The sequence below is a fragment of the Pelmatolapia mariae genome, linkage group LG13 (genome assembly GCF_036321145.2).
Source record: "Pelmatolapia mariae isolate MD_Pm_ZW linkage group LG13, Pm_UMD_F_2, whole genome shotgun sequence".
Lineage (NCBI taxonomy): Eukaryota > Metazoa > Chordata > Actinopteri > Cichliformes > Cichlidae > Pelmatolapia > Pelmatolapia mariae.
In genome coordinates this window covers 4986573-5012593 of record NC_086238.1, presented here as the reverse complement: position 1 = coordinate 5012593, position 26021 = coordinate 4986573, and the positions used below count along the sequence as shown (strand labels likewise).

Genomic DNA, 26021 nt, shown 5'->3' with positions numbered 1-26021 from the left:
TATCTTAATTGCGATTTCAGACTCATGCACAGAGTGTGCCTCTAACTCAAACAGCCTTAATGTTTAATATGTAAGTTCATGTATTCGATCACAGATTAAAGACGAGAGATTTAACTCAATGACTTGCACTCTCTGGTGAAATGTGATCTGTCATGATTTATTTTATGGCCACTGTGGCATAATGTGGCATAATGTGGCATAATCTGCGAATAAAGTTATTATGTTATTACAATTGCACAACAACAATGATAATAATACGTTTAATAAAGCGCTTCCCATTAAACTCATAATTCTTTAGACACATACTTTATGCACCCAGTGCAAGTATTTCTCCAGCTTTTATTGAGAAAATGAAATTAGCTTCAGTCTTTACCAAGTCTAAGAATCTACTGGAAGTGGCCTCTAAATGTCTGTTTGATTTTTGAACTTTAGAAATCACTTAAAGAACATATTCTTTCTTTCTTTCTTTCTGTTTAAACTTCCATCAAGCAAACAAACAAATATAGGAATATTAACATTGTGCAAGCTCATGAAGTTTGCCATAGGGAAGAATAATAAAGGACTAAATTTAACCATCTCCTAGTACAGTATAATAGTGCCAGAATAATTCCACAGTAAGTGGTTTCAATTGTTTGTTTGTTCGTTTTAAATCAAAGTGTGATATTAATGAGTCGTACTTAGGCAGAACAAACATAAAAACAAATAATACGATACAACGGGGAATATTCTTATCTCAGAAGAATGTTGTGCTTTTCTGTGTCTAGAAACAGAAGCTGCACAAAAAGAAACGTTTTGCTCATTGACAAAACTGAATTTTATTGTGAAAGGACTGGGAAGAAGAATTTTTCGCACATGCGTAGAATAAGCCAGGTTTCCGGTACGGATCAGTTGCTGGTAGTTCCTCCAGTCTAGGTCGGTGAGGAGTGGAGACAGCCAGGGACCGAGCTGAAATGTCGGACAGCGGGAGTCAGGAAGCCCCGAAGACACGGATACCCAGGCCGACGGTTGGCAACAAAGTGACCGTGGTACTCGGCGCTCAGTGGGGCGATGAGGGGAAGGGGAAAGTTGTGGATCTGCTGGCACAGGACGCGGACATGGTGTGCAGATGCCAGGTACGTTAGGTGAGCTCTGTCGTCAGGAGAGAGTCCGCAGGTAACTGCTGCTCGTTAGCTGAAACACCCGCCTCTCTGATGTTCTGCCGCATCCTTTATGAAAACCTACTGTCAGCTTCCGACTTCCAGCCACTCAGTGGGAGCTGTCACGCCACGGAAATATTGCGCGAATCATGCAAATACAAATCTGTACGAACTCGACAGCAATACATTCAGCTCCTTTTATACAGCACCTCTGTTTCGTGCCGGGCTTCACCCGTACTGTCCCGAACTACAAATACACAACATAACAGGTGCGATTTCACCAATTTCACACCTCGTGAAAGTGGTTAGCACCGGAAAAAGCGGGGTCTTCCTCCCCCCTTTTTTCTGTCATCCTCACAAGACCGTGTGAATTGAATCCAACAAGCCAGCGACTATTTCCTGGCTGACGAACATCCGAGGCAGGCTGGCTGGCTCTCTGTGTTTTTGCTAAAGTCACCTTGAATTCCTGCTAGCTGCCTAGCTCCCCAAACACCTGTAAAGCTGTGGTGACTTCATGTGCACACGTAAAACAGATACCTAGAGCTGGTTATTTGAAGAGAAAAGGCGCAAACCAGCGGCTATCCTCGGTTTGTGTTTATTCTAGCCAAGCTCTTCATTAATGCTTGTGTCTTGGCCTTATTGGCACAATTAAAGTTATCTTAATGCATTTTCTTCTTCTTGCTTTTCTTCTTTTAAACCTTAATTGCTGTTGGCCTCAAAATTGACCTGTGTTGACATTTGACAGCGTTCCAAACGTCACCCAAAATACACAAAAATATAAACTTTAAAAATGTGCAGGTACTACAAACTTTAACACACTGATGCTGTTGCAGTCAAACTAGAGAATCTTGAAACTCTGAAGTTGTACATGCCATGTCTCTGTGTATTTTTTTATGGGACAGTGGTGACATGCGATCTATCTGTGCACCTGCTGGTCTCTAAAGTGTCATGGGGGGAATTGCTAAACAGTGCAATAGTAAAACAGCACAGGAGTGATCGTGTATGGGGGCACAAAAGGAATAGAGGTCATACAGAGGTCAAAGGTTTCCTTGAGAGAGGGTACCTCAGTGCCACGGTGGAAAAGTGGGTAATGGTGCTGCTTCACATAAAGAAGGTTCCTGGTACCAAGCCTGTCTGCATGCAGTTTGCCTATATGAGTACTCCTCATATTAACAAAAGGAAATTCACACGCATTGGTGAATTGATCATAGATGTGTTGCAAAAAGTGCTTGAAGTTTACAGTACTGTATGAATATGTGGTTACAGTGTAACTTGCAATTAAACACACTTTGAGTGGTGAGTAAGGTTATTTTTCTCCAAAAACAAGTGTTGTAAAACCTAAAGAATGCCCTCTTCCTGCTTTTTGAAGCATTAATTAAGGATTACTAATTGATTACTAATAATCAGCATTTGTTGTAGACACTTACTTTACCTCATAATAAGTGACACACTTCAATTCTTTTTATATGAAGACTTTATATATACACCAAAATGCTTTTGTTTGTTTTATATGGCAGGAAAACACAAAAATGAATTAGAGCCATGTTTATACAAATTCAAAAGTAGATGGAGAGACTGGCATAAGGACTGTTTTCAATACTTGGATAAAAATCCTTTGCGGTCAATGACTGCCTGAAGTGTAGAACCCATGGGCGTCACCAAATGCTGCGTGTCCTCCCCGGAGATGCTCTGCCAGACCTTAACTGCAGCCAGCTTCAGCTGCTGCTTGTTTGTTTGCTCTCTTGGGTTGAGACCAAGTGACTGACTATGCCATTGAAGAATATCCGCTTTCTTTGCCTTGAGGAATTGTATGGTTGCTTGTAGAGCATGCTTTATTTACATTGTTCATTTGCTCTATGAAGCGTTGCCCGGTCAGTTTTGCAGCATTCGGGTGAATCTCCATGTTATAAGGAACATTGACGTTACACTTATGGTCCTCTGTAAGCGTTACCACGATGGTCACAGAGTGGCACAGCTTGCTTTGGGGATTTTGGTGTAACTTTCTAGGCTAGAAAAGCTTTTTTAAAATCTGTTAACTGCATAGAAAGTGGACATAGCCACTCAATGGTTAGAGAAGTTCTGTAATGAAGCCCCCCACTGAATGATTTTTGCCATCACCATCTTTTGAAACCAGACATGACAATTGAGGCCTGACTGTGACACAGAGGACACCACACACTCATTGGCTAACAACTTGTAGTTGACAAAATCATGAGCCAGTGAGCATACCCCAAATAGTCCTCCAGGCTTTAATAATGGCTACAATTTACAAAATAAATTTCACCTTTCATTCAGCAAGACTAAAGACAGAGCCCATAATCTCACATAAAATTAAGCTTGCTAGTGAAATGGTGACAGTACAAGGACTGCAAGGACTTTTGATTTGCATCCACTGTGGTTTCCTCATGCAAAATGAGTGGATTCGACTTTAAAATACCCGGATATGTTATCCCTGGGCTTTTAATATGCCTCTCCTCTTTTTGTCCAGCCTGTATCTGCCCTTGATCTGCTTAAATAAAAAGGTTTAAAACCCTCAGTTAAAAAGAAATGCTTAAAACCCTGCTGTTATTGTGGAAAGCAAGAGAAAGAAGACTGCTGACGTCTGGCAAGGCTGCATCAGACTGCTTATATTAGGGCTATGATGTATGTTGTTACGCATCATACAGTGTCTGGATTTGAAATGCAGCAGCCTTATGTTTTGGACTGGTTTAGGTATTGCCTTAGCAACAAAACATGTAAACTAGTCAGCTGAGTGTGTTGTGTTTGCAGAACAATGCGCAGTACTTCCTATTTTGGAAGAAAAGGCATCAAACCTTTGCTGATCGCAAACAGGCAGTTTGTCAGCCTGAATCTGTGCATGTAATGCAGTGAGGAGTGGGGAAGCAAATTAATCACAGTATGTTTTACAAGCCTGCCAGGCTTATGCACCAGGTTTATTATTTTCTTTTCTAGGCAAAAGCTTCAACTGTTAAGTCTGTCTCTGTTAACTGTTTTTGTATGCATTTAAACAAAAAGCAGGTGAAATTAAATACTTTATCGCTCTGTCACAATGAGGTAAAATGTGATTTTGGTACTTCCTCTTCATGCTCTAAGAGGGAAACAAATAAAAACCCCAGTGCCTCGCTCCTCTTTCCAGTAATCTGGCTGTGCCTACGCACAATTAATAACAGCGTCAGGATAGTCCACATCAATTCACTGCAATGTTAATTTATCCTCCGTATACCCACTTCTTGGTTGCAGCAACTGCGATGACAGATTTTCCAACATGTCCCTGTAGTAATTGCACAGATTGGCTCAGAAACACACTGGTTTAAATTCTTTTTGGCAAGGTGTGAAAATCTGATTCAGAGGTTTGAAAGTTGCTTGAAAGAAGTGCTTTAAAAAAAGAAAAGCATCACACCATTTTCACCTTAAAGATCTGATGACTAACATATGGTGAATGCATTTATGATGTGTTGTTCTGGCCTCCAGCACTGTAACTTTTTTGAAAATTAGACTCAAGATAGTCCTTTCAGCTCACCCCCTGGCTCATGGGTGTCAAACATAAGGACCGGGGGCCAGGATCGGCCGGTTAAAGACCCCGATCTGGCCGGCTGGATGGCTTTGGAAAATGTGAAGAAGGGCATAGGAAAGCAGTATTTCTTTACCATGTAGACAAAGTGAGGCAAAATGTTGAAATATCTCTTATATTATCTTATATTAAAGTATCTAATTGATTAAATATGCAGTTAAACTTTTTACACTGTCAGAAATTGGAGTTTCACCAGTCCATCCCACATAAGATCAAAGTGAGCCATTTGTGGCCTTCGATGTAAAATAAGTTTGACATCCCTGCTCTAACTCAAGCTCAAACCTGCACTCTTCCAAAAAGTAGACTCGCAAAGCTGCTAGCAAGTGAACTGGCAAAATATTAACCATATCCTCTAATCAGGCAGTGATACCAAAGCAGTTAAAATGCATAATAAACTTCTCAAAATTATGATTTAAATCTGTTTGACAGCAGATGGGGTGGATTTCCTGTTAAACTGATAAGCGCTATGATCAAATCTTGGTCCTAATAAAAAAGCAAAGCTTAATAACACCTTGTGATGTGCACTTGGTTCAATTTTTAATTAAAATTGTAATGTTGGCTTCCAAAATTATAAAACAAGATACTGAGATAAAACAATTACTGCACCACATTTATTGCTCTCCACTCAAAAAAGTCCATATTAACCCACAACAGTCTGTGGCTTCTTTTTTTTTTTTTCAGCTGAAATATAATTAATATTTAAAGAAGTCGATGTAATTATACAGAATTGCTCGATAAGCCTAGAATTACTTTTGGAAAGTCCGTGTATAAACCTGTCAAATAATTGTAATTTCAACAGGAGCCAAAATAATTGTGGTTTATAATTCTGCTGTAATCAAACAGCCCAGCCTCTTTCACTAATGCAGAGGGTCCGGTTAATCTGCCGAGTGCTCGCGAAAACTGGAGTTCAGGAAACTCCCTTTTCCGTCCAGTTGTCTGTCAGGCGACCCTGCACAGACGTGCTTCCCCTCACTGCATTATGATGTTATGACGTGTGCTTGATGTGTAAGTGAGCGGTGAAGTGCTGCAGCAGGCACCCTTAGTCTTTTTATAAAATCAGCTTTGCCAAGCAGTCCTGCTCGGTGTCCCTTACAGCCCAGACCTCTAAGATGCTGTTGGTGACAGTTGGGTGTGTGCGTCAGAGGTGTGTAGCAGACAGGGCGTGATACCAGCAAAACACATTTACAGTAATATATTTCTGTACAAGCTGCTCACACCTTTTAAACGTTTAAACGTTCGTGGAATGCACAATGCGAAGACAATTCAATCAGTGATTAAAGTAAACTGTGACTGCGTGCTTTTAACAAAAGGAAAACATACAAACTGTAAAGTCTTATAGCTGAGTACATTCATGCCTTTGTGGGATTGAAATTACTCAACACGTACTTTAATAGCTGATTATTTAAGTAGTTTTCTAAACAACAGCTCCAGATTGTCCAAAATGATAAATAAAAAAGTAAAAATATGACAAAGTGTTTTTCACTATTCAGACATTTTACAGTTAAAAGTTTAGAGTGGCTCGATCACCTGATCGGAGATGGGAAACGTACCTGACGCAGAACAAAGGGCTGTGAAGCAAGGTCATCAGGTGAAACTGATAATACTTCCTCTCAAGTTTTAAAGCCCGTTTTGTCCAGTTTTGTTTACAGTGTAGGTTTAGCTTACAATGGTTTGTATTATAATGATGTACGAGTTCAGCTGGAGACGTGGTCGCCGCACGCCGACTCAGTTTCTATAGAGATGTTTGCAAAAAGAAAAGAAAACAGAGACTGTTGCCCTGTTAGCCCTTTGACTTTGATGCATTTGGTCTTTCAAGACTTAAAAGGATCCGATAAAAATCGTATAAATCATCTGTAATGAACTGAAGTCAGACCTTCCTACCAGAAAAAGAGGGGAAATATCAAACCACGGCCGGATTTTTCCTGGCTCATAACAGGGATTCACATAAGGAGAACTAATCATTAGTTTTTATATGCAGGAAAACTTCTGCACAGTGACCAGTTAGAGGCAAATGCTGGCGGTCAGTTTGAAGTTAAAGACCCCTGGGCATAACTGTGTGCTGGGACCTCAGCAACTTGGTTTGATTCAGCTAATCTCATGGATAACACAGTCAGATCTACTGCTCACGGATTAATGTTGAAAGAATAATAAAGTATAGAGCTCAGAGAGCTTCTCGAGTAAAATACTCTTGCACACTTAGAAAAGGAGCTTTCTTTGTTGAACAAAAAATAAATAATAATGCAGGTCAAATATTCTCTTGATATTCATTGCTTTGGTCGAGAGGTGCAGCAACCCCTGCACTGGTCAGGGCAGCCTGGCTCCTTCATTTAGATCTGACCAAAGTTTCACGTCATAAATTCACAGCATTGCTAGTTTTTCCATTTTCCTCCATCACTTCTGTTTCATTCGTTTTGGTAGTACTGTATCCTTTAGCCAGCTGACTCTGAGAGTTACTACTAGCCTCACCAGTGTGTATGATGGACTACTGTGTTCTACCAATTATATCATTTAAATAGATCTGCGTTTTGGTAATATATAGATTGAAGAAACATTTAAACAAATACAGTTACATTGTTTTTTTTCATTTGCCTGTTGGATGGGCTCCTAACTGTACATGGGCACGAACCCAGAATGGAGTGGAACAAAGCCTAGGTTTAGCTCATCTGGTCAAAGGATATCTCAGTCTCCTTCTGTGCTTCTTTTTCGGGCCTTTATTTATTCATTTATTCATTTATTTTTGAGTGGAAGGCCAAAACTTTTTAGAGGGGGCTTCTAAATCTTTTCGAAAAGCCCCGATCTGTTAAGGTTGCTCGGGGTGTGATCACATCCAGCCTTAGCTTAAACTACCTGCCTGTTTTATGTTTTTTTGTTTGCATCACAAAGAAGAAAAGTAACTGTGAGCATCCCCAACAGCTAGTTAATATCTTATAAATATGCATACATGCCCCAAATTCTGGAGTATGGTATTTGATTTTATTTAACGATTGATTCATAAGATGTAGTTAATCTTTTGCAGCATTTTAAGGTAGTACAGAAAATGACAGTGACCTGCAATTTAGTGTCAGAGTACACTTGAGTAGGGCAAATGGTTGCCAACAAAACATGAGCCTGTTTAGGAGGAAGATCCTGTCCTCACCATGACTCCCTGTTTCTCAGAGACAAAGTGTTAGGTACAACTGATCTGTTTAGCAAAGTTGTTATCTGGCATTAAATGACTGAACAGAACGGAGTTGGTGCTGAACTGTTTTAACTGTTTTGCACATTACTTGATTCACATGAAAAGTGGCAGCGCTAATAAAAAGTCCCTGTTTTTGTGCTAACACATGGGATTCAGTGTGGTAACGTGAACACAGTTTGGTGAGGCGTCAAAACTCTCTGCTTCTGAGGAGTTTTTAAAAGAAGTCAAATGTAATAACTATATTTAGTATTTTTTTAAAAAAGCAGGATTTGTGGTTGAAGTAGTCCAGTGTTCTGCCAAACTCTCAAAACCTCTATGAAAAGTGTAATTTCTGTCTCCAATTGAAGATACTGTGTCCCATCAAGCATTACTTTTCCTGCTGTGGTATATCACAGTATTTTCTGTGAAAAAAACAAAACAAAATTTATCTGACGGCGATCTGAGAGATAAATACTGAGTCGTACCCAGCCTGTAAATGTAAATGTCTTTGAATCTACTGAATCCACTGCTGTCTCCGTGTAAAACTCTGTGGGTGACATTTGTAAAAATCAGGTTTATCTTGCAGGTAGGATCTAATAATGAGTCTGATGAAAAGCATCATGTTTATCATCAAGTTTGAGTGTTATTCATAGCAACCTAAATCCAATTATCATGAACATACTCAAAAAGTCATTCAGACTCTAAGTTTTTATTGAGTTTTTGGCCACCTGCTGAATGTAAGTTGAATACTTTCCATCAATTCTAGCGATGTCTGCCTGCTGTTCGGCGTTTGGTACGCCCAGTGGGTTTGAGCAGTTTGGGGTTTTTTTTCAGTGCTATTAGTTGTAAAAGTAAAAAAAGAAGAGAAAATACAAGTGTGAACATCAAAACCGCTGAACTGAGATCTTTTTGGAAATCGATGCTACCTAAAAGATCAGATGCGCCAGCAGGACATCGACTTACCCAACCTACCATTCTGACATAGCAGTAAAAACAGAGATGTTGAGACATTAAAATCCTATACAATGAGTAGAAGTTTCTGCTTGCTCATTTCTAAGCTGCTTATTTTCTCTCTAAGATGCAAAATAAATGAAATCTGAGACCAGCGAGTGCTTTTCAAAAGTACTTGCATCGCAACATTAATGAGAAGATGGGGCAAAAAATGCATTTTAAACACATTAACCAAATAAAGATCCAAAGATTGGATCTGCTTAAGATCTCTTAAAGCTGAAGCCAAATAATCTGTAAATTAATCTTATGTAATTATGTCTTTCAGAAGAAACTAGCAGTAGCGCCTGATGACGTAGGGATTGACTAATTGTCCAGTTAATTGCAATGGCTAAGAGATGCATAGTTGCAAGAGTAACCCATGTTTTTCCTTTCACATCAAAGCATATATCCCAGGTCAGAGTCACACGTCTTGATTCATTATTACCAACATCAAGGTCAGATTTTTCCTCAGGTCCTTTATCTATTGTCAGAAAGCTACTACAGCTTTAGTTTTGTTTCTTTTTTTAATAATAATAATAATTTCTGTTATTGTTGAAGTATGTTTGCATAGCAGAGACCATCTATTGTACCCTTAGAGCAGTAATCACACTGCCCCAGCAGTTCCCAAACTAAAGGGCAGTAGGTGACCATCGGAAAAATTTGTGTCTTGTGATGGGTACGAGAAGCCGGTCATGGGACTGCTGGAAGACCGGAGTTCTTCGGTTCTTTGGGGGATGGGATGAATCGTAAAAGTCATATCTAAAAAGGAGAGGCATCTGCCCCCCCATCTGTTTCCCCTCTCCACCTTCAGGGTTCTGCTGTAGCCAGGAATAACTCCATGTGGCCAAAGCACATGCTGAGCTTGATTTATGTCCACAGGCTACAGCACGATAGCCTAAGTTGAATAGGCACCGTGGGTTGTGAGTAGTGACGCAAGCTGCAGCAGAAAAAATGGATCAGCAGTATCCTTTTTCATCACAGCAAAAGAAAAAGAAATTTAAAAAATGAAGTACTTGCTTAAGTATCTGTTTGTTTCTCCCCTTCTTTTCCGTGTACCTCGTGTTCTTTTTTTACCTTAACATCTGACTGATAAACATGAAGAAGAGAGGAGTAAAGCAGGTCAGATTGTGATGTTCTAGTCCAAGAACTCACTGTTCCTTTTCTGGGTTCCCCCATTTTTATCTCTAAAGTCAGATGTGCTAAATCATCTGCAGGCGTCTATGCTGCATCCTATCAGATTAACTCACAGAAGCACGATTAAATACAACAAGATTAAATGGTCTCTGCTTGTCTGAAATTGTAGTTTCCTTTAGCCAGTGGATGTCTTGTGCTGCAAACAAATTGGTGTACAGATATAGTTCAGTACTGAGCGTCTACACACCGATAGTGATACTGCTTTCGCTTCTCGGAACCTGCACTTCCAAGAGTCCACAGCCTGAATGATTAGCTGATTTTGTTCTTGTCATAAATTTGTCATCACTATTGTGATTTATCATCACTATTATAATAAAAAAAACTGATGAGGTTCTGTTTTCTCACCGACTTAGCTGTCAGGCAGATAGCGTCGTCTTGTTAAGCGTGAGGAGTTGGCCTTTTATACATGTCAAAGTCAGTTTAAGTGTTGGCGAGCGTTGCTGCAAATGTGGACAGTGTTTGTATAAAGCTGCACAAAGTCTGATGAGCTATTATAAGTGTTGTTGCTTTGCCTCACTAGTTAAAGACTTAAAAATTAGAAATCTGAGTGTGGAGTTGGAAAGAAGTAGTATTACCATATCCTTTTTTCTTGCTTGTAATCTCTGCTCAACTGTAGAAGATTATTGGGGCCATATAAACTGCTAATAAAGCTCAATAAACAAAAAAGACAGATTATGGTTAATATAGCCACTCAATTTTGACAAGAAAAGGACTGAAGAGCTTGTAAAGCCCTATATAAATATAAATTCTGAGTATTAGAACCTGTAGACAAATTGCATATTGTTACGCAAATATTATAAACTTCAGTCTAGCTTTTACTTTTGTAATCACAGCTTGTTGTAAGGAGGGGTGCAAGAACTCGTTATTCCTCCAGCTTCATTTCCTTTCTTGGAGTACCATGTCCTTCAGGCGTAACTACAAATATTTCTTTTGTATATATTTTCAAAGTGTGTGTTTGTAGTTGTAGAGTCTTGACAGAACATGTCACTGTGTTTGAGTGTGCAGACTAGAGGATTATGAACGCGTCCTTAACACACATTACCAACAGTTCATTTGACATGCCCTTCCATGCATCTGTCAGTAGGTTTATACTGGGTTGATACCTCTGCTTTCTGACCTCAAAGTAAGCAGAAGTTTCTAAGCAACAGCGCAGAGCAACACATACCCTAACAGGCAGCGCTCCGTGGTTTGTGTATGATGCTTGTTGCTACTCGCCAAACTATTTGGCTTTTCAAAACAAAGTTGGAGAGCCTCCTCTAGGTTCTGTTTGGCTTATAATGTCATCAGTTTCTGTTTTTTTCCCCCTCTCTCCCTGCAGGGCGGCAACAACGCAGGACACACAGTGGTGGTCGACTCAGTCGAGTACGACTTTCACCTCCTACCCAGCGGCATCATCAACCCCAAGGTCACCGCTTTCATTGGTGTGTATTGCATGCAGAAATACACTTACATTGCTGCACGGCACACACACAGTTCCTCGCTATTTTCTTCTTGAACTGATCGCGATCCCTTTTAGTTGGCTGCTCGTCATCGCTCATGTAGCCTCCATCCTGACGACTCTTACAGCGAGTGCGATCAGCTTGACTCAGAGCCAGACTGCAGGCTACATCGTATCCACCCATCTGCAGTAATTTCATTAGCTAATGGATCCAACTTCTCCTTTAAGGCTTCCAGTCCCTCTACACATCTGCAGTTGACTACGTACAGTCTATCAATACTTAATACTGTTTCTGTTTTGTTTTTGCTTACGACTGTGGCACTGGTGTGTAGAGGCATATTTCTGTTTGTTGTGACATAATTTTGCCTCCTGTGTAGATTTTGAGAACGTCTCATTTAGTGAGCACATTCATTCTGACAGTGTCATTAAAAGAGCTTTTTTAATGCTTTTATAGCTAATTTCCTTGTTTCCTATATTTAATTTGGTCAAAGTAATTACCTCATTGCCTCCACTTAATGAAGCTCCAGTTAAAAGCTAATTAGAGCCAGCTGTTTGAATACTCCAGTGAGTAAAGAAAGCTCTGCTCTGTCCCTTGGCATTACGTTTAGGCACACCTAAGACTGCTTTCACAATGACGGGCACTGACTTTGGTTTAGATGCAACTTACACACAGTCGAATCAAACGACTCTGCCCACAAATTGGAACGATAAGCTTGTCTTCCAAGTTAAAATATTTTCAGATGCATGCTATCCTGTTTGGCCAGTTCCGCATTCAGGTTTGATTCCACTATGGTCCGAACAGCAGACAGTATAAAACACAACAGACAAAGCAAATTTGGCGTCACCTATTTGTCTTTTGAACCATGGTGCGATGAGTGAGGGGTAGATCTGACTGAAACACACACTCGTTGGTGCTCATGCAACAGCTGTAACTATACAAAAGTCTTGATTAGCCAGGATGAGCTTATCCTGGAGTGTGTTCAAGGTCACAGAAACTTTTGATGCGACTATTCGCTGGAAACAAAAACACTCATCTGTGAAAGTAACTGTCAGCTTTGGCCAGAAATGAGAGGCTGGTATCTAAACGCTTTGTGCCCTGGTCAGAGGAGAGATTTAAGATTCAATAACACATCTGTTAGTGTCTGGGTTTCAGAGGTCAAACTCTCTCCCCTCATTTTCCCTTAATTTTCACTCTCTCAGAGCACAAAGCTGCTTGAGGCTGACTGCACAGTAACACCAGCAGGCTGAAGTTAATACAGTGGAGTGCTATAAAGACAGGGTTTAAATTTGATCAGGTTTATTTTAGTTCATCCAGAGTAATAAGCCTGGATTGGCCTCGATATCATAGAGCTGCTCAGGACATCTCCGATCGACAGCATCACAAATGACAGCCCCCAACAGAACTGCATCAGCAACAGTGTGAAACATAACATGTCTTTGTAGTAAGTTTTGTTTCTAATATAATTAATGAAGCCTGTGTTCTGTTCAAATGTCCCAAAGCGTGACATTGTAGTGATAATAGAATTTTATACTACCTGTAATTTCTCTATTGTAGGAGTATCAGTTGAAGCAGAGCGTCAGGTTTAGTTTAGTCTCTGTCCTATTAACATGATGTCTACGTCATCAAGGGAGGATATTGACAAACCCTGACTGTTTCACTGTTTAGAAAAAAAACTTACTCTGCGCTCAGTGATGCACAGTCAGGGGGATGAGAGCCCTCTGGGGGGGATCACGATGCTCGAATCCGAACCTTCACTGTGGCATTGAAACATTTTACTTTCGTATCAAAAGTCACTCTTCTTTCTTCAAACATAATTTTGTGTATTTTTTAAGGGATCGCAAACCAAAATAGGGCGCATACTCATAATTTACAGATAAATAAACTCAGCTTTGACTCTTTTGATTTGAAACCAAGAACTGTAATGTCACATAGCTTTGTTTTTACATCAGGCAATGGCGTGGTGATCCATCTTCCAGGCCTGTTCGAAGAAGCAGAAAAAAATGAACGCAAAGGAAAAAGTAAGTGCTGTACTTACTACTTTTTTTTTTTCCTGAGCAAAACATGGCGTTAGTTATCTGTGTGGAACTCACAGCATATGCGTGTGTGTAGGTCTAAAAGGCTGGGAGAAACGGTTGATCATCTCGGACAGAGCACACATTGGTAAGTCCTCACAGATCTGCCCCTGGATTCTTTTACTTTAGAGAGTGTGCGACAGTTTGAATGCATGCAAGAAGAAGTGTGTGTGTGTGTGTGTGTGTGTATGTGTGTGTGAATGCGGGAGCTCTGCTTTCTTTGAGGTGTGTGAGTGTGTGTGTGTCCTCTCTCCCTCCTTCGCAGTGTTTGACTTCCACCAAGCGGTTGATGGCGTTCAGGAACAGCAGAGACAAGAGCAAGCAGGCCAGAAGTAAGAAACCTGTTGCTTACAAACGGCTGCAATGTACACACAGCGTGCACACACTTTAAGTTTCAGGTACTCGGTATATTAGCAAACACAGCTTCAAACACTAAAGTTAGTCATTGATTGAATAAATGCCACTCCTTGTGTTCCTTATCTTGGATTGCGTTCTGTTTTCGGTATTCTTCTTTGCACTGAGTCATGCTTTTCTTTCTTTTTGTCATGTGAATCTTAGTCAGGCCTCTGGATGGTTTTGCAGTTTGCTGTCACAGGGTCAGGGTACTGTTCCACATGTTACACACTAACAGCTGCCAGCTGAAGCTGCTGAATGCGGTTAACAACAGTATGACTGTAAATCCAGGTAGAAGAATGTTACGGCAGCTTTGAACACGATCCCAGCATGTTGGATTTCTTCTATAAACATCTTAGTCTCCTTTCTTGTTTGGAAATAAACATGACATTGATCCTCACATACAAACTTGAAGCACTGACATTTTTTGTAATAACACCTAAAACTGCTCCCACCCTCGGCTTTGCAGAGCATCGTGGTGATTTTCGGCTCCACGCACACCTTTCATTTTCTGTGTTCTCATAGTGTAATTTTACACAAGGATCTCTGAACATCCGCTCTGTGCGCTCATCACTAAACAGCTGAAAGGCAAAGAGACTAGATGGTGAACATCGTGGAGGATTTAGCAGCCAAAATGCCAGATATTTCCACGAGGAGTTAAAAGCGGATTATTGGACTTAATGTCATCCTGTTGCCGCTCGATGTGTAAATATTCAGCTGTTAAACAAAACAGCTTAAAACATAATATGTTAATGTTGTTTGTAGTCCGTCGGGAGGTTTAAACTGGGTAATTGCTGCCAAAGAGTTTTATAGTACTTTGGAAGATAAACCTCAGTCACACAGACCTAGAGACCGGTCGACGACATCCTCTGGCAAATTCCAGCTGCTAGGGAAAATTTTTCACCGACCACTCGGTTGATCACATCTGCTTTTGTGTGATTTGGTGGCACACAAAAATCGCCTTGTGATTGCTTTAGTCTCCCTGCAGATGCCGTTTTCATTTTCATTTAATTGAATTTAATTTCTGGCCTGCAGTGAAACTTGAAAAAGTTCTGAGCAACACTGAAATGTTGACCAGCCACCTTGAAAGTCAAAATTTTGCCACACTTCTCATCTTAAAAGGTCTAACTTTTTGAAGGTGAATGTTTGTGTTGCTCTTTTCGCATTTTCCACAGTTTCCACAGTGGTGAGTAGTTAGTGTTTCCGGTCAAGTCGACATCTTCCGTACAAACTACTGATGTCTGTGACCATCAGCAACCTCCAGCAACCACTCGTTGGCTTGCTAATCACAGAATACACATTTTCCTGTAGACCGGTGGTTACCAGGGGGTCACTAACCGGTCTCTAGGCCTGCATGAATGGGGTTTAGCAGTCGATTTCACAGCAGCTGCCAGCAACCTGTTGGGGAATGCATGACTTTCATTTGTGACCAGAGACCACCAGATGATTTCCCACAGGTCTCTAGGCTTGTGCAGGTGAGGCCTTAATAAAAGCATTTTTAATATTTCTTGCTGATGGTTTCAATAATAAGTTTACCTGCCATCAGACAGAGTAAGAGGGCCTTTGCAGTCTACTATTAATTTAATCCTCACAACAAACAGGAGTTTGTCTAGTCTAGTGTGGTTAGTTTGTGTCATTGTGTGACTTTGGCCGTTGCATGGGTCAGTACAGACTGAAAGTAGTTTGTTAAAATGTAAAAGTCTCAGAAAATAAACCAGGAATTTGCATGAACAAATCTACAAACTCTTCTGTGTTCTCCCTCGCCTGCACAGTTAACATTTATTTTGTATGAATACCTTTAAACTTTGAGTTATTTTCCAATTTTTGGTCAGAATTAGCTAGAGAAATCCTGTAAAATGTAAACATCAAACTATATTCATATATACAATACTGTTTTATTCTGTATCTGAAACCATATGGATACATATCACAGAGCCCATTATATTATATATAGTAACTTAAAAAGATGGATATAGCATTTTCTCCTTTACACATAGGCTTATCTTTACTTTGCATGTGTGCACGAACATCTTTCCACAGTGACACTGTGCGTGTAACCTCAGCTTTCCTCTGCCTGGAGGCGTCCTCAGAGAAGTCGGAGGGCAGGCAGAGAGTAGCAGCCCTGCAGCAGGTGTCGTTTCTGTAGCGTGAGACAGAGTAGCACAGCTTCAACAAGTGACTAAGTAAAGCAGCAGGCTCCTGCTGACGGTCTGACTTCTAAACTCTCCACAAGGACACAAGCAATAAAATAGGTAGTAAAACGAGATATTCAATCATCTAATTCAGTACTCGCCCGGGCACTGCGTCTTACTGATATGTGTGAGGAATGTTATGCTAAGCCTGAGGAGCATTCAGAATGCTAATCTAAATTCAGACCCAGCATACTCCTGTTAAAAGCAGCCACGGTCCCAAACTCACAGCCGGCTCACGTGTTTCTGAGAGCGACAGAGTGCATGTGCTTTAATGGCCGAGTCATTATAAGCTTTCAGCAGATTGCGATGTCAGGCTGGTGGATTTCCAACATCTGCAGGCACGCTGTAGTGTAAGGTCTGCTGAAAGTCAGAGCAGAATACAATCACAGAACCAGGCAACACAATTCAGAGTGCTGGAATATCACAGCAGCCGGTGTTATACTGCTGATCTAACCTCGCACATTTAAATTAGTAACTCTAAATTTCATGTTATAATCAAGATTCGTAGTCAAGATTATTCTACCATAAAATTAAGTGTCTGTGAAACAGTTCAAGGCTGGGATCTCTGTATGACTGTATATCATAAATTTCGTCTCTGAGTAAAAAAGAAACAAAAACTTGATAATATTTAAAGTTTTCTACATATATTTGAAAAAAGATGATGCGTCACTCATTCCCAGCTTTGCACTGCTGTCTGCTATTCCATGCTGTATTCAAACTTTGGGGGTAAAGCTCAAATTAAATCCAATTTAATTCCACTGAAATATCATGCTTTATATTGCACAGTGTTTTTTATCACAGCTATTGTTGATTGGGCTCTCCTTTGCCGTCAGAAGTGACTTAATTGTTTGTGGCACAGATTCCACAAGGAACTAGAAACACTCCTGCTGCTCTGTTTGAACTTCAGCAGGACATCTTGACCATGTCTGCTTGCTGAAATGCACTGAGCTGCTGCCATATAATTGGCTGATTAGATATTTGCATCAGTGAGCGGTTGAACAGAAGTACATAACAGAATAGCCAGTGAGTGTAGTATGTCTGAGTTTGTTCCCAGTTGTACTTAAGAGTTCATCCCTTTTCAAACATCTCTGACAGTTGTATTTAAATAAGTGTTATTAAGATGTCAAATGATGCAATATTTCAGATAAAGCAAAAATGTGTTTAAAAATAAATCAAGTTTGTATGGCTGGACTTTCTTTCTTACTTTCTTACATCTCTGGCAGAAACAGCTGACTTTTCACTCATGCACATTGGCACATATGGTTACTGGATACTACATGAGTTATATTGGCTGCACTGATGATGAAACTCAATAACTGTTGGGCGTATTTATCTATTTCTGTTCTGTAGTTGCATGTAGGGTATAAATATTCTGCTGTGCCAAGACTTCCTTTTAATAGGGAAGACGTGATACGCTTTTGTATGTAGATGTGTATTTAGGTGGGCATGCTGTCTCTGTAGTAATTCTGTGGTGATAGCACGTCAGACTGTAATACTCTAGTGTGAGAAGATGCTTTCTGTCTGAGTTTATAAATATTTTGGAGTCTGTAGAGAAGAAGCAAATGGCTCAGTGACAGTTAAACGTCTGCATTTTTGTCATTTTTCAGAGAATAAAAGTTTCCACATCACGAGTTCGGACGTGCTAGTCTGTGACTATAACTTGAAACCGTTTTACTGATATTGTATTGTTTTAGAAACAGCGTAATGAACTTTTGTTCCTGTGAGAACCACTGAGCTGCTCCTTTTTCATTTGTGTGCATGGCATGAAATGATTTTACAGTTTCAGAGTTCATGTTGTGGAGTAACACTGCATGTAAATACTGTTTTTCTTTTCTCTGTGTTTCCTTCCCTCCTCTCTTGGCCTTGCCTAGCCTCGGGACGACGAAGAAGGGGATTGGTCCGGTGTACTCGGCTAAGGCGGCACGCTCCGGGCTCAGGATATGTGACTTGCTGGCAGACTTCACACAGTTCTCTGAAAGGTCAGTCTCACCAACAACATTATATATGTCACATCTACCTTTCAGAATACAGTTTTGGACACTGGAAAGGCCCACAGTCTATAAAGACTCAACATGCAGTGCTCGTTCACCCTGATCACTTTTGCATATCAGCAGCAGGAGTCTGGTTGTTTGGTAACTGTTGCTGTTGTGCCAGTATCACAAAAAAGCTTTAGACCATAGTTTAGACCATAAATGATATAAAACTTGGATGCAACCACCGTGTTACCCAATGGTTAGTAAAGTAGAGTGTTTCCACCATCGCCATCTAGTGTTTTGAAACGGCATGTGACCAACCAGTGGGTGAATCTGGCTGTGAAACCGCAAGCCTGTCAAAGTTGCTAGCTAATGAGCCTACCCTGGAGAATCCTCCTGACTTCTACTTTCCAAAATGAACTCCAGGTTTTATTCAGTGTAATCTTAAACTAGTGATCGAGTCCGTTAAGCTATCAGGAAAGTGTTCACAGAGCTCACAGAGGAAGGCAGCTGAGGGCCACTTTCCCACAGACTTCCACCAGTGGATTTGCCCCATTAATAAGTAAATGTAAATGAGACATTGAGTCTCAACGGAACTATCTCTGTAAATAAGGGTTAAATAAAATATCTTATCTTTCCAGAAGCTGAAGTCGGTGTGAAGCTGGTTGTTACCGCGTTTAGTTTCAGGTGGACTGGTTTGCAGTTTAAATATGTTGCATTAATAAACAACTGTAGAAGTGAAACAAAAATAAAGTTGAACTGTTTAAACACATTTCATTTCTGCAGTCACCGCTCAGCCTACCCTGACAGTGACACTGTCACTATGCAAAGGTTTAAGATTACTAATTAATTAAAGGCTGAGTAGTATTTTATATCTTTTGACCTGTTCGAGTTTTTGTTGAACCACCGAGCTCAGAAATTTTAACTGGCCGACGAGCCTTTTTTCAGTGCCATAAACTCAGGAACTTTTACTGGAAGCAGATCTAAGCAGGTGTTCAGATGAAATCCAGCTCTGTATGTTGCTTCACTTACTCAGAGTTGAAATTGAAGATGGTTCAGCTGTTATGGTTATCTCAAGGTGGTTTTGAATACTTACAGGGAGGATTTTACAACTTAGGTGACGGTTATGCAAAGTGATTAATTAAAATAAAGTTTCCAACCAGTTGCTACCTGCTGTAGTAACTCATTGTGATTAAGGAAGCAACCCCAAAGTATTCACACAGACCAAGAGAAATCTGCTAGTGTTATTTAACTATAATCATTATTCAAGTGAAAAGCATAAGTGGACATGTCACAGTATGGGAGGGGAGTTTTATGGAGGGTAAAATGTAAAAGGAAATAAGAAATATTAAAAAATATAATAGCTTTATCTCATATGTATGCTTTTAATAATCATTGGAGGTAGAAAAAAATCAGTTTGATTGCACAGGCCTAGTAGGTAACACCATGATAGACATTTGAATTTCTATGCCCTTCTACTTTCACTGACCTTCAAAGGGTTGATCTCTTTATGAATGTGGCCATTCCAGGTTGTTCCTACTTCCCCACCAGAAAAGGAGGGGGAACTAGTCCAACCGATGAAGTTATTTTCTGTGCTGCTATTTTTCATTTGTGTTAAAATGCAAACAATAATGAAAAGTGTGGCCAAGGTGCATGAATGATTGAAATAAATCAGAATCATTCTTTGTTGCAGGTATAAAGCTTTGGCCCAGCAGTACCAGTCTATGTACCCCACTCTAAAGATCGACATAGACGGAGAGCTGCTCAAGTTAAAGGTGATAAAACTAAAAAGAAATCTGAAAACATTTAGCTGTGTTCTTCGCAGATCTCATTGTATTTTATTTATTATTTATGCTGGGTTTTTTGCTGTTTTTTTATTTTTATTTTAGGACTATGTTGAGCAGATCAAGCCCATGGTAAGAGATGGTGTGCACTACATGTACGAGGCACTTCATGGTCCTCCTAAGAAAATCCTGGTGGAAGGAGCCAATGCAGCGCTGCTGGACATTGACTTTGGTCAGTAAATCAGTGTTTACTTCACTTCTTTGTTTCTTTGTGCTAACCTGTAGTGTCAGAATAAATCTTGTTTCTGATTGCAAAGTGCACCCACGGTGAGCTGATGACGTTGTCCAAGAAACACTTAAAGCTTTGCGATGCTCTTTGCAAAAGCCTGCATGGAGCTCAGGGTAGGGACGATGGTAAGTTTAATCGTTATTATTGCGCTTTGTGCATCTGAGCTTGGCGTGCACAATCACAAGTTCAAACCACTCACCTGTGCATGAGCACGGAGGCACCCTGCGTCAGCAGTCTATCGGTCAGTTGATCAGAATTAGAGGGCCTCTTTAACTGTTCTCATAAGGCTTTAAAGTACGACAATTTGATTGTTCCTTTCATTAAATGATACGGTAGACTTAACCATAATATCTCTCTGTAATAGCACAAACCTGCCATTGAGAGCAGATTAAATTACAGTCAAAGTTCAACATGATCCAGAGACGATGCCTGTAGTTTCTGTGGTGTCAGAGCGAAACACATCCCCTCTTTCTGACAGGCTGGATCTACACATGATCAGAACATGTCACATGGGAGCATGCAGGGTGTCGGCGTTTACATAAAGAGCACTTTGACAGGACACGCTTGATGGTTTAGACACCAAAACTGCTGTTTGATTACACAACAGTCTCTCCTCATAATGGGATTGCCTCCATGTCAGCAGCCTCCAGCAACTGGTTTTGTGATCCCAGCACTTATTTGTTTTTAAAATTTTCCAAGCATGTCATTTTTCTGATTGATTGTTCTGTTTGTGTCGGTCTGTCAGTGGTATGTTTCCTAAGGTACAACCGCAGGTCTAATCAGAACAGGACAGACTAGGAAAATTACTTTAAATTTAACTGAGTGTCACGTAGAAGCCATCTGGTTTCTAGTCCAGTCACAGCTTGTTTTGCAGGTTTTGTCACAAATCTCTGGGGAAGTATGAAAACCTTTGTACGTGTAGAGTTCTCAGGACTAATCACGTAACAAAATCAGGACACTTGCTAAAACAAGCCTGCGATGACATCACCTTTTCAGAGCTCACACCAGTAAAGGAGATGTGACATGAGAAAGTATGGCCCGACTTCACCTCTGGTGTCGTTGCAGGAACGTACCCGTTTGTGACGTCGTCCAACTGCACGGTGGGCGGGGTGTGCACGGGCCTCGGGATGCCGCCTCAGAACGTCGGCGAGGTTTATGGGGTCGTCAAGGCGTACACCACAAGAGTGGGCATCGGTGCTTTCCCCTCAGAGCAGAAGAATGTACGAGCACACACTGATACAAAATATAAACGCGATAAAAGTTTGGTTCAGATCGGGTTTTATTTTTAATAAGCACGACTTCATATTTCACATCGAGAAATTAAAGCTGCACGTTACATACACATTAACTGTTTCGTACATACAGTATCTACTGTCTGCATGGTTAAAACATGGCCTAATCACTTAATTTGTCTGTGTGAAATATGAGTAGATTTTCAAATAGCACCACCTGGAGGAGTTTTACCACACTGCCAGCAATAAACCAGCTGTAGCTTAGAATTTGTTTCAAAGATTTAGAGAAAAATTTCGAGCATTTTTGTTTTCTGTGATTGCAAACATTTACAGAAAACCTGCATAAGAACTGATGTTCAAGTTTAGACTCTTGTTTTCATTAGGAGATCGGAGACCTGCTGCAGACTCGAGGGAAGGAGGTCGGCGTGACCACAGGCAGAAAACGACGGTGCGGTTGGCTGGATCTGGTGCTCATCAAATATGCACATATGATTAATGGCTTCACTGCGTGAGTTTTAAATCATTCTTTTATATATTTTAAGAGAAAAGAAAGTATTTTAGAGTAGAGTCACAACTCCAGTTAGGATGCTTGGGCACCTTAGAGCACAGTCGCAACACTTTGGCGAGATTATGTCACTAAGCTGGTTTTATGTCCCTACAGAAGGAAGTTTCTGTATCTTTGATTATTGTATCTAAACACTTCAGGACATCATGTAACCTGTTTATATGTCATATGATGTATTTTGAGGTTGAGGAAGAGAAGAAGAGAGGGAACTGCTCTGTTAAAAGCTTACGTGGATATAAGGGAGTTTTTCCTTCCCACTGTCGCCAAAGCGCTTGGTCATATGGTTGGGGATTTCTCTGTTATCTCTGTATTATTGTAGGATCTTGACCTTACTATACAAAGCGCCTTGAAGCAACTGTTTTGTGAATTGAATTGAGTATTGTGATGTGACGCTAATAGGTTTTAGGAAGACGGTGACTATTATTAATTTTTAAAAAAGTCTTGTTTTTCTTGTTTTCTGACAGTTTTTCATCCCTTTTGTCACATTTTGTTTAAAGCAGATCTGTTTTATCTGTTTAGTGATTTGCTGTAAAAATATATAAAGTATCTTTATCCAGTTGTTGTAAAGCTGTCCGTCTTCTCTTTCAGTTTAGCTCTCACCAAACTCGACATACTTGACGTTTTCACCGAGATCAAGGTCGGCATAGGGTACAAAGTCGACAACCAAACTATACCTCACTTTCCAGGTGAGGAAAAATTTGAACATGTGAGCTATGTTAATGAATTTTGTTTTGCTTGTTAGACTTAAACTGGATCTGGGTAGGTGGAGAATCTTCTGCCTTCATGGGAGATCATTGGGCAGCCTTTTCTCTTCTTCCAGTCTATTTGATCATTTACAGAGAGCTTCGTTTTCAGAGAGAACACATCGATCTGTTGCTGTTGCCCTTCGAGTGATTCCTCCTGTCAAGCTAATGGTGTGATGCTGTTATTGATTTGTGCCAGCCAATCAGGAGGTGCTGCAGCGTGTGGAGGTTCAGTACGAGATCCTGCCCGGCTGGGACAGCGACACTTCGGCCGCTAGAAGCTTCGAGGAGCTGCCCGAGAACGCACAGAAATATGTTCGCTTCATTGAGGAGCATGTGGGAGTGCCTGGTAAGAAGTCACGCGTGGAAGTGCAAGAACTGATGAGCAGCTTTTTAAATTGATAGATTTTCAGGATTTCCCCTAAGATGATTGCTTCTTCTGCTTCTCACCTCCTCAGTCAAATGGATCGGAGTGGGGAAGTCCCGGGAGTCCATGATCCAGCTCTTCTAGACAAATGGAAAGAAACACAGCCTACCTACCTGTTTTAAACCTCCAAACAAAGACGCCACCGTCATCAGACTGTGCCGGACTGGACTTCTCCAGTCTGTTTGGATTTTTAACAGTTTTAAACTTTATTAAAACAGCATCACAAGGCGCTCTGCTAACATTGCAGCGTTTGTTTCATATACAACACACTGGGCAACACCAGCTGCCATCAGGTGAGGGCGTGAAGGAACGGCCACGAGACACACGCAGGCACTGGATCGCTCGTTTGATTGAACACATCGTTTGACTGTATTTTGGTTGATCTATGCTGTGATTTTTAACGCGCTGTGTTTTCCCCCTCAGCACTTTAGATGCTTTGGACTGTATGTGCTTTATGTTTTATTCTTCCAGGTGTACGGCGCATCCTCACACGATAAAGGGATCGGCTTGTATTTTAAATGTGTCTTTCTGTGTTCTCAGTGTTAAAACTTGCCTTGTCATTCAACTCCAAAAAAAAAAAACAAAAAAAAAACCTAGCTTTTAAATTTTTTCCGTAGCTGATCGCTGTGGGAACGCTCGAGTTTTAAGGATTAATCTCAGCAGGTGAGCTCTCCTCTAACCACTAACAGGCACAGAAATGTTAATGTAACTTAGATTTTCGAAGTAAACCAAATTAGTCTGTCAGCACTTTTCCACGCCTCACATTCTTGTGATTAATGTTGTTTTGTCTTTGCACTGTCAGCACATTGTTCTGGTAACATGGGAAGGCAATGATTCGATGTATGCTGTCTTTTTTTTTTTTTGCCCAGTTTTCTGCAAGACTGTAATTACGTTTTGGCTTCAGGTACTAAAGTACCTGAAGTTCCACAGTAGAGTACTGCATTGAATCCCCACCTTAGTGGATGACGACATTGTTTGCATTTACAGTTCTGTGCAATGAAGACATTTTGTGTGTTGGATCAAAAGGTGATCATGAGAAGAGACACAAAAAAGTTTCAGCTTTTATTCAGTATGCATTAAATAAACTTTAGATTTCCTGTTTCTTCACTGGTCATGCCTTTACAGGATTTTACTGCAGCATCGTGTAGTTGTCAGATTTGTTGGGGTTTCTCCCTTATGTCTTCTCTTCAAGTTTTTAAGTGCATGGTCATTATGTATCCTGCTGAAGTCCTTTGTTGAGGTGGTGGTGTGCTTTGGATTATTATCTTCCCACATAATAAAGATCCTCCTGATTATTTTGGATGAATTTCTTTGTAAATTGTCAGAGTATGTTTTTGGAGACTGCTTCATTCATTTTGCTACTGCAGTCATGATCAATGAAAGCGACGGAGCCCAAGCCATGACAGGACCTCCACCGTGCTTTATAAATGAGCTTGTATGTTTAGGATCATGAGCAGATCCATGCTTTTCCGCAGACACTGGCCTTTCCATCTATATGGTAGTAGTTAAGCTTTGTCTCATCAGGCCATAAAGCCGTCCCCTAACTGATGGAGCTCATATCTGTACAGTTTTGTAAATTGCAATCCTGTTTTTTGATTTTTGCTGCTGGTGAGTGGTTGGCATCTTGCAGTGTGGCCTCTGCATTGCTGTTCTCAAAGTCGCATTAGTGTTTTGGGGGTTTCTTTGCTGCTTTCACCATTTGTGTTTTATCAGCTCTTGTTTTTTGTTTTGTTTTTTTAGCTTGGAGAGCCATTTAGATGCCTGTTGCTCTGTACATCAGCGGTTTCTTTCTTTTTCAGGACAATCCAGATACTTTTACTGGCTTTGCTCAGCTTCTTTCCAGTTTCTCAGCTTCAGAATAACATGCTTTTCTCACTGGTCTTCATGTTGGTCTACCCAGAGGTGAAAGCTTAAACTGAGAGGAGATATCCATGATTAAACAATGGACCTTGTGGAACAACACTGTACCACAAACTCACCCATGGTTAGCTGTGGGGGGAAAAAAACCTATAACTTTAGAAAAACGTGAAGAAAAATGCAGCTGTGAAATGAGTGTGAGTAACAGGAAACATGCTGTATGAATGTGTGAGCAGTTTAAACATTTTGGTCAGTCCAGCTCAAAAAGATCTGTGCCTATTTGAAGTCTGGAAGAAAAGCTGCGACTGTGTAGGTTTAGAGACTTAAGTGTCACAGAATCTGAGCAAGCTTCACCATTAAATTAATGTTTAAATATGTATAAAAAATATTTACGGATATAAAATTAGATTTGAACGTAGGCTTACTCTCTGTGCAAACTTGCATAAGGGGAGTCGAGGAATAATGTCTAAGAATCTATGTTGGGCTACTGATGTAAGATATCACTGACATCTGCACACAGAGGTTGGTTTGATCTTCCAAGAATTGTGCCGACATTTTCTGGAGAATTAATTGGTCAGTGCGCGGTGATTTTGTAAAAGTTAAACTTAACCTGCTCCTGGTTATAGAGTCTAACCCAGCTGTCATGAGGCAAGAGGCAGGATGCACCCTGGACAAGTCGCCAGTCCATCACAGGGCCAATACTTAGAGACAGACAGCCGCTCACACTCACATTCATACATATGATCAATTTAGAATCACCCATTAGCCTAACCCCATGCATGCCTTTGGACTACAGAGAACCCAAATAGACAGTGTGAGGCCCAGACTGTGCTGCTCATCTGGATGTAAATACCAGGAAATAAAAGCTGAAACTCTGATCTCTCTTCTCATATTCATCACTCAATCTCACACACAAATGTCTTCAGTGCACAGCAAAAACAAGTTAATGCTGTATGCTTTTAAACTTGTGTGTCTGCACTGATCAAGAGTGAAACTGGGCTGCTCTT

The 26021-nt window shown here is 40.5% G+C and overlaps 1 protein-coding gene across 1 annotated transcript; it reads left to right on the top strand.

The window, feature by feature from the left end:
- The first annotated feature begins 868 nt into the window (after nt 1-868).
- Nucleotides 869-24463, top strand: adss2 (adenylosuccinate synthase 2). The gene is made up of 13 exons (XM_063491112.1): nt 869-1112; nt 11367-11469; nt 13437-13505; nt 13597-13647; nt 13825-13891; nt 18016-18123; nt 19811-19892; nt 20007-20133; nt 21256-21410; nt 21806-21930; nt 22576-22673; nt 22930-23079; nt 23189-24463. Exons 1-13 carry the CDS (start codon nt 951-953, stop codon nt 23239-23241), a joined length of 1350 nt encoding a protein of 449 aa, XP_063347182.1. The 5' UTR covers nt 869-950; the 3' UTR covers nt 23242-24463.
- Nucleotides 24464-26021: the final 1558 nt, after the last annotated feature.

Bases quoted from the DNA above. Each gene is read 5' to 3' on its own strand.
- adss2 (XM_063491112.1), top strand. From the start codon at position 951: ATGTCGGACAGCGGGAGTCAGGAAGCCCCGAAGACACGGATACCCAGG. The intron at 13,892-18,015 runs GTAAGAAACCTG...GGCCTTGCCTAG, and splicing joins CAAGAGCAAGCAGGCCAGAA to CCTCGGGACGACGAAGAAGG. The intron at 21,931-22,575 runs GTGAGTTTTAAA...CTTCTCTTTCAG, and splicing joins ATGATTAATGGCTTCACTGC to TTTAGCTCTCACCAAACTCG.